Source organism: Lagenorhynchus albirostris, chromosome 2, assembly GCF_949774975.1.
Source record: "Lagenorhynchus albirostris chromosome 2, mLagAlb1.1, whole genome shotgun sequence".
Lineage (NCBI taxonomy): Eukaryota > Metazoa > Chordata > Mammalia > Artiodactyla > Delphinidae > Lagenorhynchus > Lagenorhynchus albirostris.
The window spans coordinates 70,500,620-70,514,034 of NC_083096.1; the positions used below are offsets into that span (position 1 = coordinate 70,500,620).

General features: G+C 45.5%; 1 protein-coding gene across 2 annotated transcripts; it reads left to right on the forward strand.

The window, feature by feature from the left end:
• Positions 1 to 1,264: 1,264 nt before the first annotated feature.
• Positions 1,265 to 8,110, forward strand: PEX19 (peroxisomal biogenesis factor 19). Of its 2 annotated transcripts, none has more exons than XM_060135280.1 (8): positions 1,265 to 1,344; positions 2,741 to 2,850; positions 3,283 to 3,448; positions 3,886 to 3,971; positions 4,185 to 4,346; positions 5,077 to 5,253; positions 5,420 to 5,464; positions 5,598 to 8,110. In XM_060135280.1, the coding sequence occupies exons 1-8, from the start codon at positions 1,275 to 1,277 to the stop codon at positions 5,706 to 5,708; spliced, it is 927 nt and encodes a 308-aa protein (XP_059991263.1). In that variant the 5' UTR covers positions 1,265 to 1,274; the 3' UTR covers positions 5,709 to 8,110. The 2 variants fall into 2 exon arrangements, with proteins under 2 accessions (XP_059991263.1, XP_059991253.1); XM_060135270.1 differs by having other exon boundaries at positions 5,633 to 8,110.
• The last annotated feature ends 5,305 nt before the right edge of the window (positions 8,111 to 13,415 follow it).

Sequence of the window (13,415 nt, forward strand, 5' to 3'; positions counted from 1 at the left end):
CGTAACTTTTTTCATTTAGTGTGATTTCTCCCTTTTAAACTTTATGGTACTTTATCCTTACTTCTTATAAGACACTTAACCTTGTGCCATACTTACTGTGTGTATGTCTAATCCTACCTCCAGCCTAATCCCCAGTCAACTACCTTACAGCAAGGGCTGGTCCTGATTTCTCTCTCTGCCCTCCACTGTGCCCAGCATAGGATATTAAACAACAGCAGATGCCTTCCAAGGGCTGAGATAGGTTTGTCAGGCAGTTGATGCATTCTCACAGATCTGAATAGCACAATTCCAGAGGAGGGAAGGGATGTCTGGAGTTGTCTGAGTGTCCTCCAACTACACTAGACTGAGTTCTGCGAAGAGAAAAGGAGATAGGTCAGGGAAGGCAGGTCTATTACCACTACATTCCAATTGCCTCCTTGCTTAGTCCAAGGTCCAAGAGTCGCTTTTTCTGCCTGATTTAATTAACGAACATTGAGTTCTAAGTTATTGGCACTGTGACAGTTTTAATGGGGTGCAGGGAAATCAGAGATATCCACTAGATTCTGCAGAGAAACATGCCTCATCAGGGCCTGGGAGAGCAAAGAGCAGCCAATGAGTGCCCAAGTTTTAGTCCCTAGCCTAGGAGCTGGGGATGCAGCAGTGAACACGACAGATGAAAATCCTTGCTATCATGGTGCTTAAATTCCAAGGGGCTTGAGAGGAGATAACGATAAATAAATAAAATATATAGTATGTCAGATAGTGGTAAGTGTTGAGAAAAATAAAGAGGAAAAGTGGATAGGAAGTGTATATGTGTGTGTGGGAGGGGTTGCAATTGTATTTAGTGAGGCCAAATAAGGCATTTCAGAGAAGATGACGTTTGAGTAAAATACTGAGGGAAGTGAGAGGAAACTACCATGTTGAGTATGCCGTTAAATATCGTTATTGATTACACATGCACAGCTTCTGGTTGTTCGTAGGCAGTTTGTCCCAATTTGGCCTACCCACAGTTCAGGAAGAAATAATAAGCCAGGTAATGCGGGCAGTTGAAAGAAAGGAGGCCAAGCCAGTAAGAAACCTGGCAGAAGGTAACAGTAAATTTCCCTCTGTTGGTTCTACGTTCCTAGAGAAAGAGTGGAAGAAAAAAAAAAGAAAAAGAATCGAAGCTTCCTGTCCCTTTAAAAATGGCGGCCCGGCACGGGGCAACAATGCCATTGGCTGCACGAGGCAGAGGGGGAGGGCGCGGGGGGTGGGGCGCAGAGTCCTGCCTCCTACGGCACGGCGGAGGTGGCAAGATGGCCGCGGCCGAGGAGGATGGTGGTGTTGGGGCTGAAGCCGACCGGGAATTGGAAGAGCTTCTGGAAAGTAAGAACCCGTAATGGGAAAGGCCCGAAGGGGGCGGGTGTAAGGATCCCTTCAGGGGGTTAGGTGAACCTGAGGTATTTGGGGCGGAGCAGGAGAGGTTCTCCAAAGGTTGGTCGGCGGCGGAGAGTCTGCGACCCCCGAGATAATCTCTGGGTCACCCTCTCCTTCGCGGCGGGAGCTGAGGAGCTCGCTTTGGGTCCCTGAGCGGCCCAGACCGTTGATTTCCTTGCTGGAGGGGAAACTAACCCAGAGGACGATGTTTCACGATTCCACTCCAAACTCCCCTTACTTTTTAGATTAGTAAGTTCTTAAAGTCTGACTTTCTCCCCGACGGCAGCAGCCTTCGGTCCTCGGTGGGCCGCGAACCGGACATCCACGGATCGCTTCCATTAACTCTTAGCGAGCCCGAAGTGCGTCCTTCTGTGCACTGTCCTGTTCTCCTTAACACAGAAGACACGCCTTTCCTTCTCCCAGTCCTTTCACCTTTCTCTCACCAGGCCCCTTTCCAGTTCTTTCATCATGTCAGAGCTCAAACACACTCCCTTCCCATTATTTTGAAAAACAGGGTGAGACGGCCTCTGGGGAAGACAATTCACCCTCTTAAAAGAGGGTGGCTGTACTTTTCCTCCTTAGCCCTGTTTCTTGCCCAGAGTGGGGCCGCTGCCCTCCCCTTACACTTAGAGTCTGGCAAGCAGAATGGTGGTGAGGACAGAGGCTTTTCAGGGAAGAGGTGAATATTTTTTTGTTTCTTGCTCAGTCACAGACAGAGTGGGCAGGCGGAAAGATGAACAGAAATTGTGAGAAGTGCTAAGTGACTGTGTGAGTCTGCAGAGAGGAGGCCAGAGGGAGCTCTAAGAGCTTTGGGGAGGGAGAGTGAAACTGGAAGATAAGGGAGTTCAGTGCCCTCCCATGGAGTGTAATATGGAGTCCCTCAGTTCATACTAGTACCAGGACCCATGGGGAGCTAGGTGAAACATCTTGTGGCTTCAGCTTTCTTGCCAAAGATTATTCCCTTTAGGGCTCCAGAATGAATTCAGGGGGTTAAGGACATCTGTGTTCTCTGCTCCCCTTGGATATCTGTATGGGATTTCTAGGAAGGCACTGTATAGATGGAGATGTCTCTGCAGAAGTTTTAACTCTCTCCTCCCAGCTCTGAGAGAGATGCTTGTTCCACCTTAAGAGATTTCTTCCCCTTTGATGACAATAAATTAGGTAATGGGGTGGGAAGTGGGAGGCTTATTGAGGGGTGGGTCAGGAAAGGGAGATTCAAAAAAAGGAGAAAATTTAGGAAAGTTGACAGTTTGAAAGATTGTCCTCTTAATGCTTTGCCCAGAAACTCCCCAGCCTTGCATCCTCATCCATCCCCGAATACACGCCGTGTTTCTTGTTTCTGAAGGTGCTCTTGATGATTTTGATAAGGCCAAACCCTCTCCAGCACCCCCTCCTACCGCCACAGCCCCTGATGCTTCGGGGTCCCAGAAGAGATCGCCGGGAGACACTGCCAAAGTATACGTTCCACCCACTTAAGGGATGGGGGGGCGGGCAGTGGGCATGCAGCTCTGAGCAGAGGTTGGGCAGGCCCCTGTAGGCCAGAGGGGAGGTGGGGGAGGTGCCCTGGCCTCACATTGCTGAGTGCTCTTGCAGGCCTCAGTCCTTGTGAAACAGGGACTTCAGATTGAGTAGAGGGATCTCAAGGAAGTTCTTTAAGAAAAGAGCAGATTTAAATGGTTGGATTGGGAGTGACACTCCATACTGTTCCCTCAGTGGCCAGATACCTTTTTGCTGCTCTTAGTAAGAGAGGTAGTCAGAATGTCCAGTGGAGGTGGGTAGGAGGGAAGCACTGCATTTCCCAGAGCCACTGCCTGTGACTTTTGTCAGAGGCCATGTGCAGCGGAGTGCCATATAAGAGATGCACTTAGGCCACGTTCTCCCCTGCAGGATGCCCTCTTCGCCTCCCAAGAGAAGTTTTTCCAGGAACTGTTTGACAGCGAGCTGGCTTCCCAAGCCACTGCAGAGTTCGAGAAAGCAATGAAGGAGTTGGCTGAGGAAGAGCCCCACCTGGTAGAGCAGTTCCAAAAGCTCTCAGAGGCTGCTGGGAGAGTAGGTGAGGAGGGTACCCCAGACAACTGAAAATGTCTGAGCAAACCTCCTAGGTCATTGTTGCTTGAGGACACCAAACTTTGTAAAGTTGACAGCAATTATGATACCACTGCCATGGGATGGGGGAGGAGATGGGAGGAGGCATGAGACCCTGTTTAATGAAAAGCATGAGATAAGTTGGAAAGTAACAGAAAAGATTATTAAAAAGTGACCATTTTAAAGGTCACAGTGTTAATGTGGGTGTCATTGTGGGGAACAAACTGACACACAGTTCATGTAGTTTTATGAAAATAACTATGAAGATAACCATAGAGTATTCAAAGATGTGGAGTGCTAGTGATTCCCTAATAAATGCTCCATATCCAAGCTGGTAACCAGGTCAGTCTAGGCAAGCAAACAGTTAAAATCCTAAATGACCTTGGCTCTTTTCATCTCCCCTAGGCAGTGATGCGACTTCCCAACAAGAATTCACTTCTTGCCTAAAGGAGACATTAAGTGGACTAGCCAAGAATGCCACTGACCTTCAGGTGAGGGGGAAGAGATAGGGAACCACAGGGGGCCCACTCCTAGACACTTCACCAGCAGAGTCTCAAAAGGCAGACTCTTGGGTATCATCTCAAGTCTGTCCCTGCCTGACTACTTTGCTACAGGCAAGTTTAAATAGTTCTTTCCCACCTGAAAGGTTGGTGAGCATCCCAAGAAGGTAGTATACTTGCTCACCTCCCTTCTGTCCTTTCTAGAACTCTGGCATGTCAGAAGAGGAGCTGACCAAGGCCATGGAAGGGCTGGGCATGGACGAAGGAGATGGGGAAGGGACCATCCTCCCCATCATGCAGAGTATCATGCAGAACCTCCTGTCCAAGGATGTGCTGTACCCGTCACTGAAGGAGATCACAGAAAAGGTTTGTGAACTTCTATTTATGCTTTTCCTCTTTGTTCCCCATTGTATCAGCTCCTGTGAGCTGCTTTGTCTATTTAGAGCCTGCAGAGATAGAGTAACTCAAGTGTACAGGTTCATCTATTTTTTTCTCCTTTATTTATTTGGAGGGGGAGAGTTAGGGAGGAGTTGCATCTCCAAGAGAATAAAGCTACCATACTGAGGATGTTTAAGGTAGAAGGGGAAATCCTTCAGCTCTAGTTTTCTGTAAATTGGTCTAAGTCTCTGTTGTTGTCTGATAAACCTTTCTTGCATTTCCAACTTCATTAATTTCTCCAATAAGGTTTCACTGAGGATTTACTGGCTTTATGCTGTTAACAATTTTTAAGAGTAGTTTAAATGATGGTCTCTGCCATCACAGAGCTTATAGTGTCACTGAAGAGATTTTTAAAGGTTGTTAAAACAAACAAAAAAGAAGGGATATGTGACAGAGATCATATGTGGCCCTTAAAGCCTCAAATATTTACTATCTGGCTCTTCACAGAAATGTTTACTGTCCTCTGGTGACCGTAAATGCTAGCACAGCCAGGTGATCTGATTGAAGTGAGTGCTACTTCTCATGCTGAACTCGCTGATTTAGCTTTTCCTTCTCCTATGTTCCTGTCCCCTTCATGTTTTACTCTTCCTCATATTTTATTGCCCTTACTTATTCATTGTTCACTTACTTCCTCCCCACCCATTCTCTCTTTGCTTAGTATCCAGAATGGTTACAGACTCACCGAGAATCTCTACCTCCAGAGCAGTTTGAAAAATATCAGGAACAACACAGTGTCATGGGCAAAATATGTGAGCAGTTTGAGGCAGAAACCCCCACAGATAGTGAGGCCACTCAAAAGGCTCGTTTTGAGGTGGTGCTGGATCTCATGCAGCAGGTAAGGCCTCCTCTTGCCGTCTGCCCGCTGCTGCTATCTGCTTCCGTGTTCAGTGGAGGAGGTGTCCTGGAAGGATGCCTCCCTGCCCAGCCAAGGTGGAGGAGGGAACACAGGAGAGGCCACATAGCATGGTCTTATCTCTTGTTCCTCTTTCCTTATTTTCCAGCTACAGGATTTGGGCCATCCTCCAAAAGAGCTTGCTGGGGAGATGGTGAGTATACCTTCTCATATACTTTAATCTTAGCCCCGGTTTCCAGTATTTTGTAACCTTTAATGATTTCACCTAAGGTGATAATTGTGGCTGCTGGGGATGGACCTTCAAAAGCTCTAACTTTCTGAAATAGGAGGAGTTATCTGAGTCCCTTCATCTCTTCTCCAGCCTCCTGGCCTCAACTTTGACCTGGATGCCCTCAATCTCTCGGGCCCACCAGGTGCCAATGGCGAACAGTGTCTGATCATGTGAAACACAACATGCTTTCTTCCCTGATTCCCAGCCGTGGGGGAACGTCTGGAGTCAGCAGAACCACTGGGAGCTGAGGCAGGAGTGTCGTCTACAGGAGTGGTCTGCCCACTGCCATCTGTCATCCCACCCAAGATTGTGCCATACCAGCGGAGGCTTTTTCTCTGTCTTTCTAGGAATAAGGCCTGTTCTGCAGATCATTTCTGTGAACGCTTTCCATTGTGGTTTCTGCTGCTAGCAAAGGCCCAGCTACCTACCAGGTGAAGGAAGGTGTCCCTTTTGGGGCATGCACCTTCTTTCCTCTCCCAAAATAATGTTATACAGGGCCACACTGAGTTACTTTTGTACCCAGGGTCTTCGTGCCTTGTGTCTACTCCCTGTCTTGGACCTGGGGAGCAGGAACAGAGTCCTAGGACTCTATATTTCTATAGTTCTCTTGGGCAGCACCTGTGGGAATGAATGGGGAGAAACTTAGCCTAGGCTGGGGGTTTAGGTCTGTCACCACACCCTCTTGCCTTCAGACTGTCCTGAATTCTCTGAAGGGAAAGTAAGTGGGGGGGCTTTTGCATAAAAATGCTACTCTTTCACAGTAGGTTGAAAGAGAAGCCCTGGGATTCTCCTCTCTCCAGGTACAGAGTCCTCAATTGCCTGTTCCAGCCTGAGAACTCAAGTAGCTGCCCTGTTCTTTCTATAATGCTATGTGATCTGGGTGAACTCAGCCCTTGACCTTCCTTTACCCCCTGCCTCTCCTCTCATCTCTCTATTTTAAATACCTCTTTATTCCAACCCTTCTCTGAGCCCGAACTGTGACAAAGAAGGGCCCATCCTGTTTCCCCTCATCTAGTCCATCCACCACCCTCACTGGCCCCCCTATCTCCCTGGCAAATGTATATAATTATAGTGTCAGGTCTAGGAAATGAATTACTGTTCTTCCCCAGATACATTTTGGCTTATTTGAGACATCTGATTCCTTTGAATCCTGTTCATTGATTCAGGGAGGTAGCTTGGGAAAGGGGGGGGTGGGATGCAGCCTGTGTCCTTTTTCCTGACTAATAAATATTCTGAGTGAGGGATTGAGCCTGTTTTTCATCCAAGTCTTTTCCTAATCTTCCTCAGCTTCTCTAAGCTGCCGTGTGAGGAATGTTAGCATAACATTGCATTACTGGGTTCTACCACCACTTCCCTTCCCCAGCTCAGTCTGCACCTCAGTTGGCAAAGGAGACTGAATGGCCATCTTTCCTCATTTTCTCTGAATATTTCAATTTGGGAAGCCCTTCGATTGGTGTTGTATTTTAACATTTCACAGTATTATTATTAATGTTAGTAATATATTGTTAACATGTTTACTAAATTATTTGTCTTTGAGCTGACCTTGCTTTTCTCTGTGGGAACCAGTGAATCTGTAGACCTTGGCTGCCACATATTGGTGGATACTCTGATCAGACCAGCTGGCTGTCCTGGTTCAGCACCGAGAAAATAACTTCCAGAGCAAATTTGTACTTACCATTTGTGGCACTTTGAGCTCCTGACATGTCACTTTCCCTTGGATTAAGACTTTTCACCCCTTAATATCCCACACATTCTGTGGTATTGGCGAGGAAGGAAATGTTCTTAAGGCCTGAGGTTGTTTGGGAAGGTCCAGCTACTGTACCTTAAAGTACAGAAGAGCCCGGGTCTGAATCTGAGACTCCTCTCCTCTGCAAGAGATGGGAAAGTGCAGGCAGAGTTGTGATGATGGTCACAGGACGTGAATGGCCAAAATTCTCTCCTTATAACTAGCAAAAACTGGATGAGGAAAGAGAAAAAGGAGGGAAGAACGAAAGGGCCTTGCACCTTGAGCTATGTGCCAGTTTTCCTTTACACATTCTCACTTCTGCTGGCCTGGCCAGGGCTTACGCCAGGAACCTAAACAGATGCCACCTTAGTTTTGTTCCCAGGCCATTCATTTTCATTTTGATTTTGATTGAACATGAACAAATTGACCTCAGGTTACTCTCTGTTCCAAAAATACTATTTGAATTATTCTAGGACTTGTGGAAAGATGGAGCGGTCCTTCTCAAACTGTGGTAAAGGACCAGGTTTTTTGTTTTATAAGTATCCTGTCCTTTGTCCACCAATATGTGTTCCATATGTGCAGTTCACACTGTGGGCTACCCACCACACAAGTTTGACAACACCAAACTGACAGACCTCTTCCACAGGATAAGGCCACTGATGATGCATTTGGATATTATAGCAGTCAAAATGCTAGGGACTTCCCTGGCAATCCAGTGGTTAGGACTCCGAGCTTCCACTGCAGGGGTCATGGATGGGTTCGATCCCTGGTTGGGGAACTAAGATCCCACATGCCCCATGACGCGGCCAAATAAATAAATAAATAAAAATAAAAAGCTAAAAGGTTTCTGAACACATTTAATTTCTAACTCATTCTTGTCGCAGACTGGTGAAAACTGTTCACAGACCAGTACAAATTTCCAACCACCTGAGTAGCACTGCTCTAGGGCCCTCCTCAGTCTCTCCACAGTTGCATCAGCCAAAGGGATACATTTCTATACTTGTTCCATGTTAGGGTTGCTTCTACTGAACCTTTTCTTCAGCAAGAATGTGTCGCTATAAGGACGTTTCTAGTATTTTTCTAGCCTTCCTTTGCTACTTAAAATAACCATCACAAAGCTTAGGTTTAAGCTGTAAAGTGTTTATGCTGCTCTCAAACTTTAAAGGAAGTGCCCCTTTGTTCCAAAATTCTGTACATTAGAAAACAAATTTGTAATTGTTTGGATGGTTTAATTAAGAATCAAGTTAGTACTGTGATAATCATGTTCCTATGATTCTGGAACATCCTGGCAGGGGCCCCATGAGGTGCTTATAATGTGCTGTTGAGATGGCTTTTTGGGAGCTTGGGAGAAACGATGGCCCACGGTAAATGAAGTAGAGATGACAGACCATATGAAAAATGATCAAAAGGCTTAGAGGAAGTGTGCATGCAAGAATGAATGTATATTTCACTGGAAAACCCACCTGCTGACTATGTTTCTCAGGAAGGCCTCAGGAAAATTTTGTATAAAAGAAAGGCACTAATGAAGGGGTCACCAGCATGTTTGAGAAGTTAAGAAGTGGTTGTCTCTGTGGGTGGAGGCTGATGGAAGAGGATGTTTAAGAACTGGTTTCCTTGGTAGTGGTGGGGCTAATAGGATCCTAGCATTTGGCCCTGATAGCAGAGGCCAAATGGCAACACTTAACTCTCAGAAGCAGGGTGGGTGAATTTCCATAAGGGCAGCACGGTCAAGGTGGAGGTGGCTAATGGAACGTGGGTGGTCTTAGGGACCATATAGATGGACAGTCAAGTAGGGTATTGATTTACATATAATTAAGAGTGACCAAGAATGGTTGAACAGAAGGCTGAGGTCAGTAAGTTCAATGAAAAGTCACAATTCCTTGCCTAGTTTATAGGCCTGAGACAGTTGTCGGACTCAATCTATCAATTGAATGCACAATTTACTTAGTTAATCATACACTAGGGAAAGAAGACTACCCAAAATTTTTGAGTTGGAAAACCAGGGATACGGGGTCTGCGTTACACTGATACCAGGGACCCAGAGCACCATCACAGTACCTCCCATTCCTGCATTCCCCCCGCCCCACCTCACCCCAATTACAGTAGGAAAATATAGGGTCAGATAATAAATGGAGTGCTTGCCTAGGTCTGTCTCACAGTGGGTCCCAAAATCCACTTTATGGTCATTTTTCCAGTTTCCCTAGATAATCAGAATGGACATACTTGGTAGTTGGCAGAGAGCCCAAGTAGAAGTCCCTGAAACTGCACCCGCACCTCTGCCAAAATAGTAAATAAAAAGTAATATTGCATTCTGGGGGAAATGGCAGCAATTCGTTACACTCTTAAAAACTTAAAAGGGTGCAGGGATGTTGGTCCCCATCATATCCTCATTTAGTTTCACCATTCTGGTCCTTGCAAACATTGGGTGGGATGTAATGGACTACAATGGACTGCTGTAAACTTAAGCAGTTAGTAGTCCTGATTGTAGTACTGCGATGGATGTATTTTCTTTTTTTCTTACTTTTTTTTTTGCATTGTAACTTCATAATATGATTTTATACATTTATTCTGAGAAATAGAATAGAAAAGCAGCCACTGGCAAGCAGGAGCTGTTCTGGCCCTTACAAGTAGGTCTTGATATTTTTCTGTTGAACACAACCAATTTTACATCAGACAAGCTTCATCTCTGGCCTGTGTAGTTAACGAGACACTTCACCTGCAAAGACATGTTGAGTCCACACTCAGTCTGAGAAAACATCAGCTCTCTTTCCTGGTGTCAGGACTTAAGGAAGCTCAAGTTCTTGATGTCTCATCACAGAAAGAATTCAGTGAGAGAAAGTGATAGGTAAAAAGTGGATATATTTAGAGAAACACACTTCACAGACAAGAGTGTGGGCCATCTCAGAAGGCAAGAGGCCAGATGTATTTTCTTTACTGGAGAGTGACGCAGCCTCTGATATATTATGTGGCTATTAATATGTACCATCTGGCCTTTTTTACAGAAAGTTTCCTGATCTAGTGAATATATTCTTTCAATACTAATAAGGAAGAATCAGAAGCAGTTGGAATCGCAAGTGATGGGCAACAGTATATGTTCACAGTTCTTTTTTTAAAAATATTTTATTTATTTATTTGGTTGTGCTAGGTCTTAGTTGTGGCAGGCGGGCTCCTTAGTTGTGGCTTGCCAGCTCCTTAGTTGCGGCATGCATGCGGGATCTAGTTCCCCGACCAGGGATCAAACCCGGGCCCCCTGCATTGGGAGCTCGGAGTCTTAACCACTGGGCCACCAGGGAAGTCCCTATGTTCATGGTTTTGATCTAGAGCTATGTTAATTTTTCTCTCTTTCACAGTATAGTCCAAAAGGACCTGGATATTCTGTAGAATATCACATTTGTTTGCTTTATTAAGCTTATGCTACTCAGGTATTAAGGATATGCTAATCAGATCTGAGGAACAAGCAGTGTCAAGTATTCTGGATTCCTTGGTGAGACACATACACTGCAGAGGGTGAGAGAAATTCTTCAAAAGATGCAGGGCCCTGCCATGTTGGTTAGGTTTTTAGGTGTCCAGTGATCTGGAGCATTCTGGGACATCCTCTCTAGTAAAGGTAAGTTATTGTATCTTGTGTCTTTTACCATAAGAAAGTAGCAAAATACCTTGGTAGGCATATTCCAGTTTTGGAGGAAGCATATTTTTGAACTTGGGAATGCAAGAAAGGCCTCTACAGCAGGTCCAGCCTATGATGCAAGCAGTCCTGCTGCTTGGGCCATAAGACCCAGAAAATTCCATGGTACTAGAGGTATCTGTGGTAGGAAAATACGTGTGTGGATTCTCTGGCAATCCACAGTAGGAGAGTTCCAGCACAGACCTCTTGGGTTCTGGAGTAAGGTGATGCTTCCTGCAGTAGAGAAAGTTTTACCATTGCAAAGCATCTCCTGGCATACTGTTAGGTCCTGATAGAGATTCAGTGCCTAACCATGAAATATCAAGTGACTATGTGACCAGTTGCCCATATAAACAGCCTGTTATTGTCAGATGTTTCAAATCATAAGATTGGGTGGATACAATAGCAATACATATTAAAATGGAAATTGTACAGTTTGGAAGAAGCCCAAGCAAATTTGGCACAAGTAAGTTAAATTGAACAAAGGGCCCCGGGCCTCCATATTACCTGCATCTGTTGCACTAATACCTTTCTCTTAGCTCATGCCTATGGCAACATAAGAATTCCTTCAACCATTTGACAGAGGAGGAAAAAATCCAGGTCCGGTTTGTGGATGCTTTGTCTTGATCATGTTAGGGCAAGCCAAGTATGGACTACTGCTTCTCAACCGCCTCTTCCTGAGTGGTCCTGAAAGACAGTGATGAGGGGAAATTCTCTCAATGAGTAGGGCTTTAGGCAATTTACTTGACCATCCGCTTTGGAGAGAGTAGTGGCTGGAGGCAAGTATATACATGAACTCACAGTCAGTGGGCTGGTTGGTCAGAGGCCCAGAAGGAGCAAGATAGGAAAATGGGGTCTGGTGAAGAGCATTTGGGTGGATTTATGAGAGGGGGACTTATGAAAGTATTCACCAGAAGGGTGCTAAATTATAACTATGGATAGGATAATTTAGTTAGGAAAATTTCAGCTATCCCAGTTCTTGCACAGTGTGTTTATAAATAGAATCACCATGGTGGCAGAGGTGGAGGCTGTTTTTTGGCCTATTAACATGGACTCTTCTCTTAGCCGAGGCTGACTTAGCTCTGCTATTTCTAAATGTCCATCTTGTCAGCATCAAAGAACAATGCTGATCCCCTTGTTAAGTACCACTACTCAAGGAGAACAGCCTGCCACTTGGTGGCAAGTTGGTTACATCAAACCTTTTCCATTCTGGAAAAGACAACAGTGTATTCTGATCAGGACTGATATATATTTTGCTTTGCTTATAAGTGCCTGAGCCAGTACTACCATCCAAGGACTCAGAGATGTTTGATTTACCAGCACTGGGTCCTACATAATAATGCCTTGGAACAAGGTATCCACTTAATGGCAAAGCAGGTACAGCAACAGGCACATGACAGTGGGATCCACTGTTCCTACCAAATACCTTATCACCCAGAAGCCTCTGACCTGGTACAGTAGTGAGATGGCCTTTTGAAGGTGCATTTGTGGTGCCAGCAGGGATGGAGTGCTGTCCTTCACAATACAGTATAAACCTACATGACCATAATAGGGTGCTTTATCCCCAAGAGGTAGAATTCATGGGCTCTGCAACCAAGGGGTGGAAATAGGAGTAACCCTATTCAACATCACTTCCAGTGATCCACTTGAGGAATTTGTACTTCCTAGGAGTCCCTGCAACTTTAAATTCTGTGGGTCTGGAGGTCCTGTTTCTCAGAGTGGGGATGCTTCTACCAGGCACCGCATAAGAATCTCAATAAACTTAAAGGTATGGCTGTCATCTGGTCACTCTGGGCTCCTAATGTCAGCAAACTATCAGGCAAAGGAAGAAGTTGCCATACTGTCTGGGATAATTAACTCTGTTATGAGGAGGTAGGATTGCTGCTACATTATGAATGCAAGGAGGAATGTGTTTGATGCACATGTGATCCCTGGGTTGTCTTTTGGTCTTACTATACTCAGTTTTAACTGAGAATAAGTAAACAATTATGGCCTGATAGGGCATGATCTCCAGGGGCTCAGAACCCTCAGGGATGAAGGTCTGGATCACCCCATTAGGTAAGCCATCTAGACTAACAGAAGTTGTAGTCAAGAGGGAGATGAATCTGGAATGGGTGGCATAGAAGGAAGATGGTGAATATCATTTGCAGTTTCTGGACCAACTGCAGCAACTCGTCTTGTGTTTCCAGAAATTGTGACTAACTTGATTGCTGGAGAAACTGCATAGAGAGAGTGAACTTAATGTACAAAGCAAATGGATCTGAGCGGTGCTAGAGGTGAACTGTAGTAGACATTGTTGGTACCCTGTCCAGATCCCCTTTACCAGGAAGTGAGTGTCAGCTGCTAATAGCTCACTGCTGCATTTTCTTGAGAATCACCCTCTGCCAACAGGACCAACTTCTGGAAACTCCTGGAAGGTTGTGCCTTCCCAGGGATAACACCACAGCCAATGGAATGATGTCAGTTTCTGCAAAGAAGTCAGA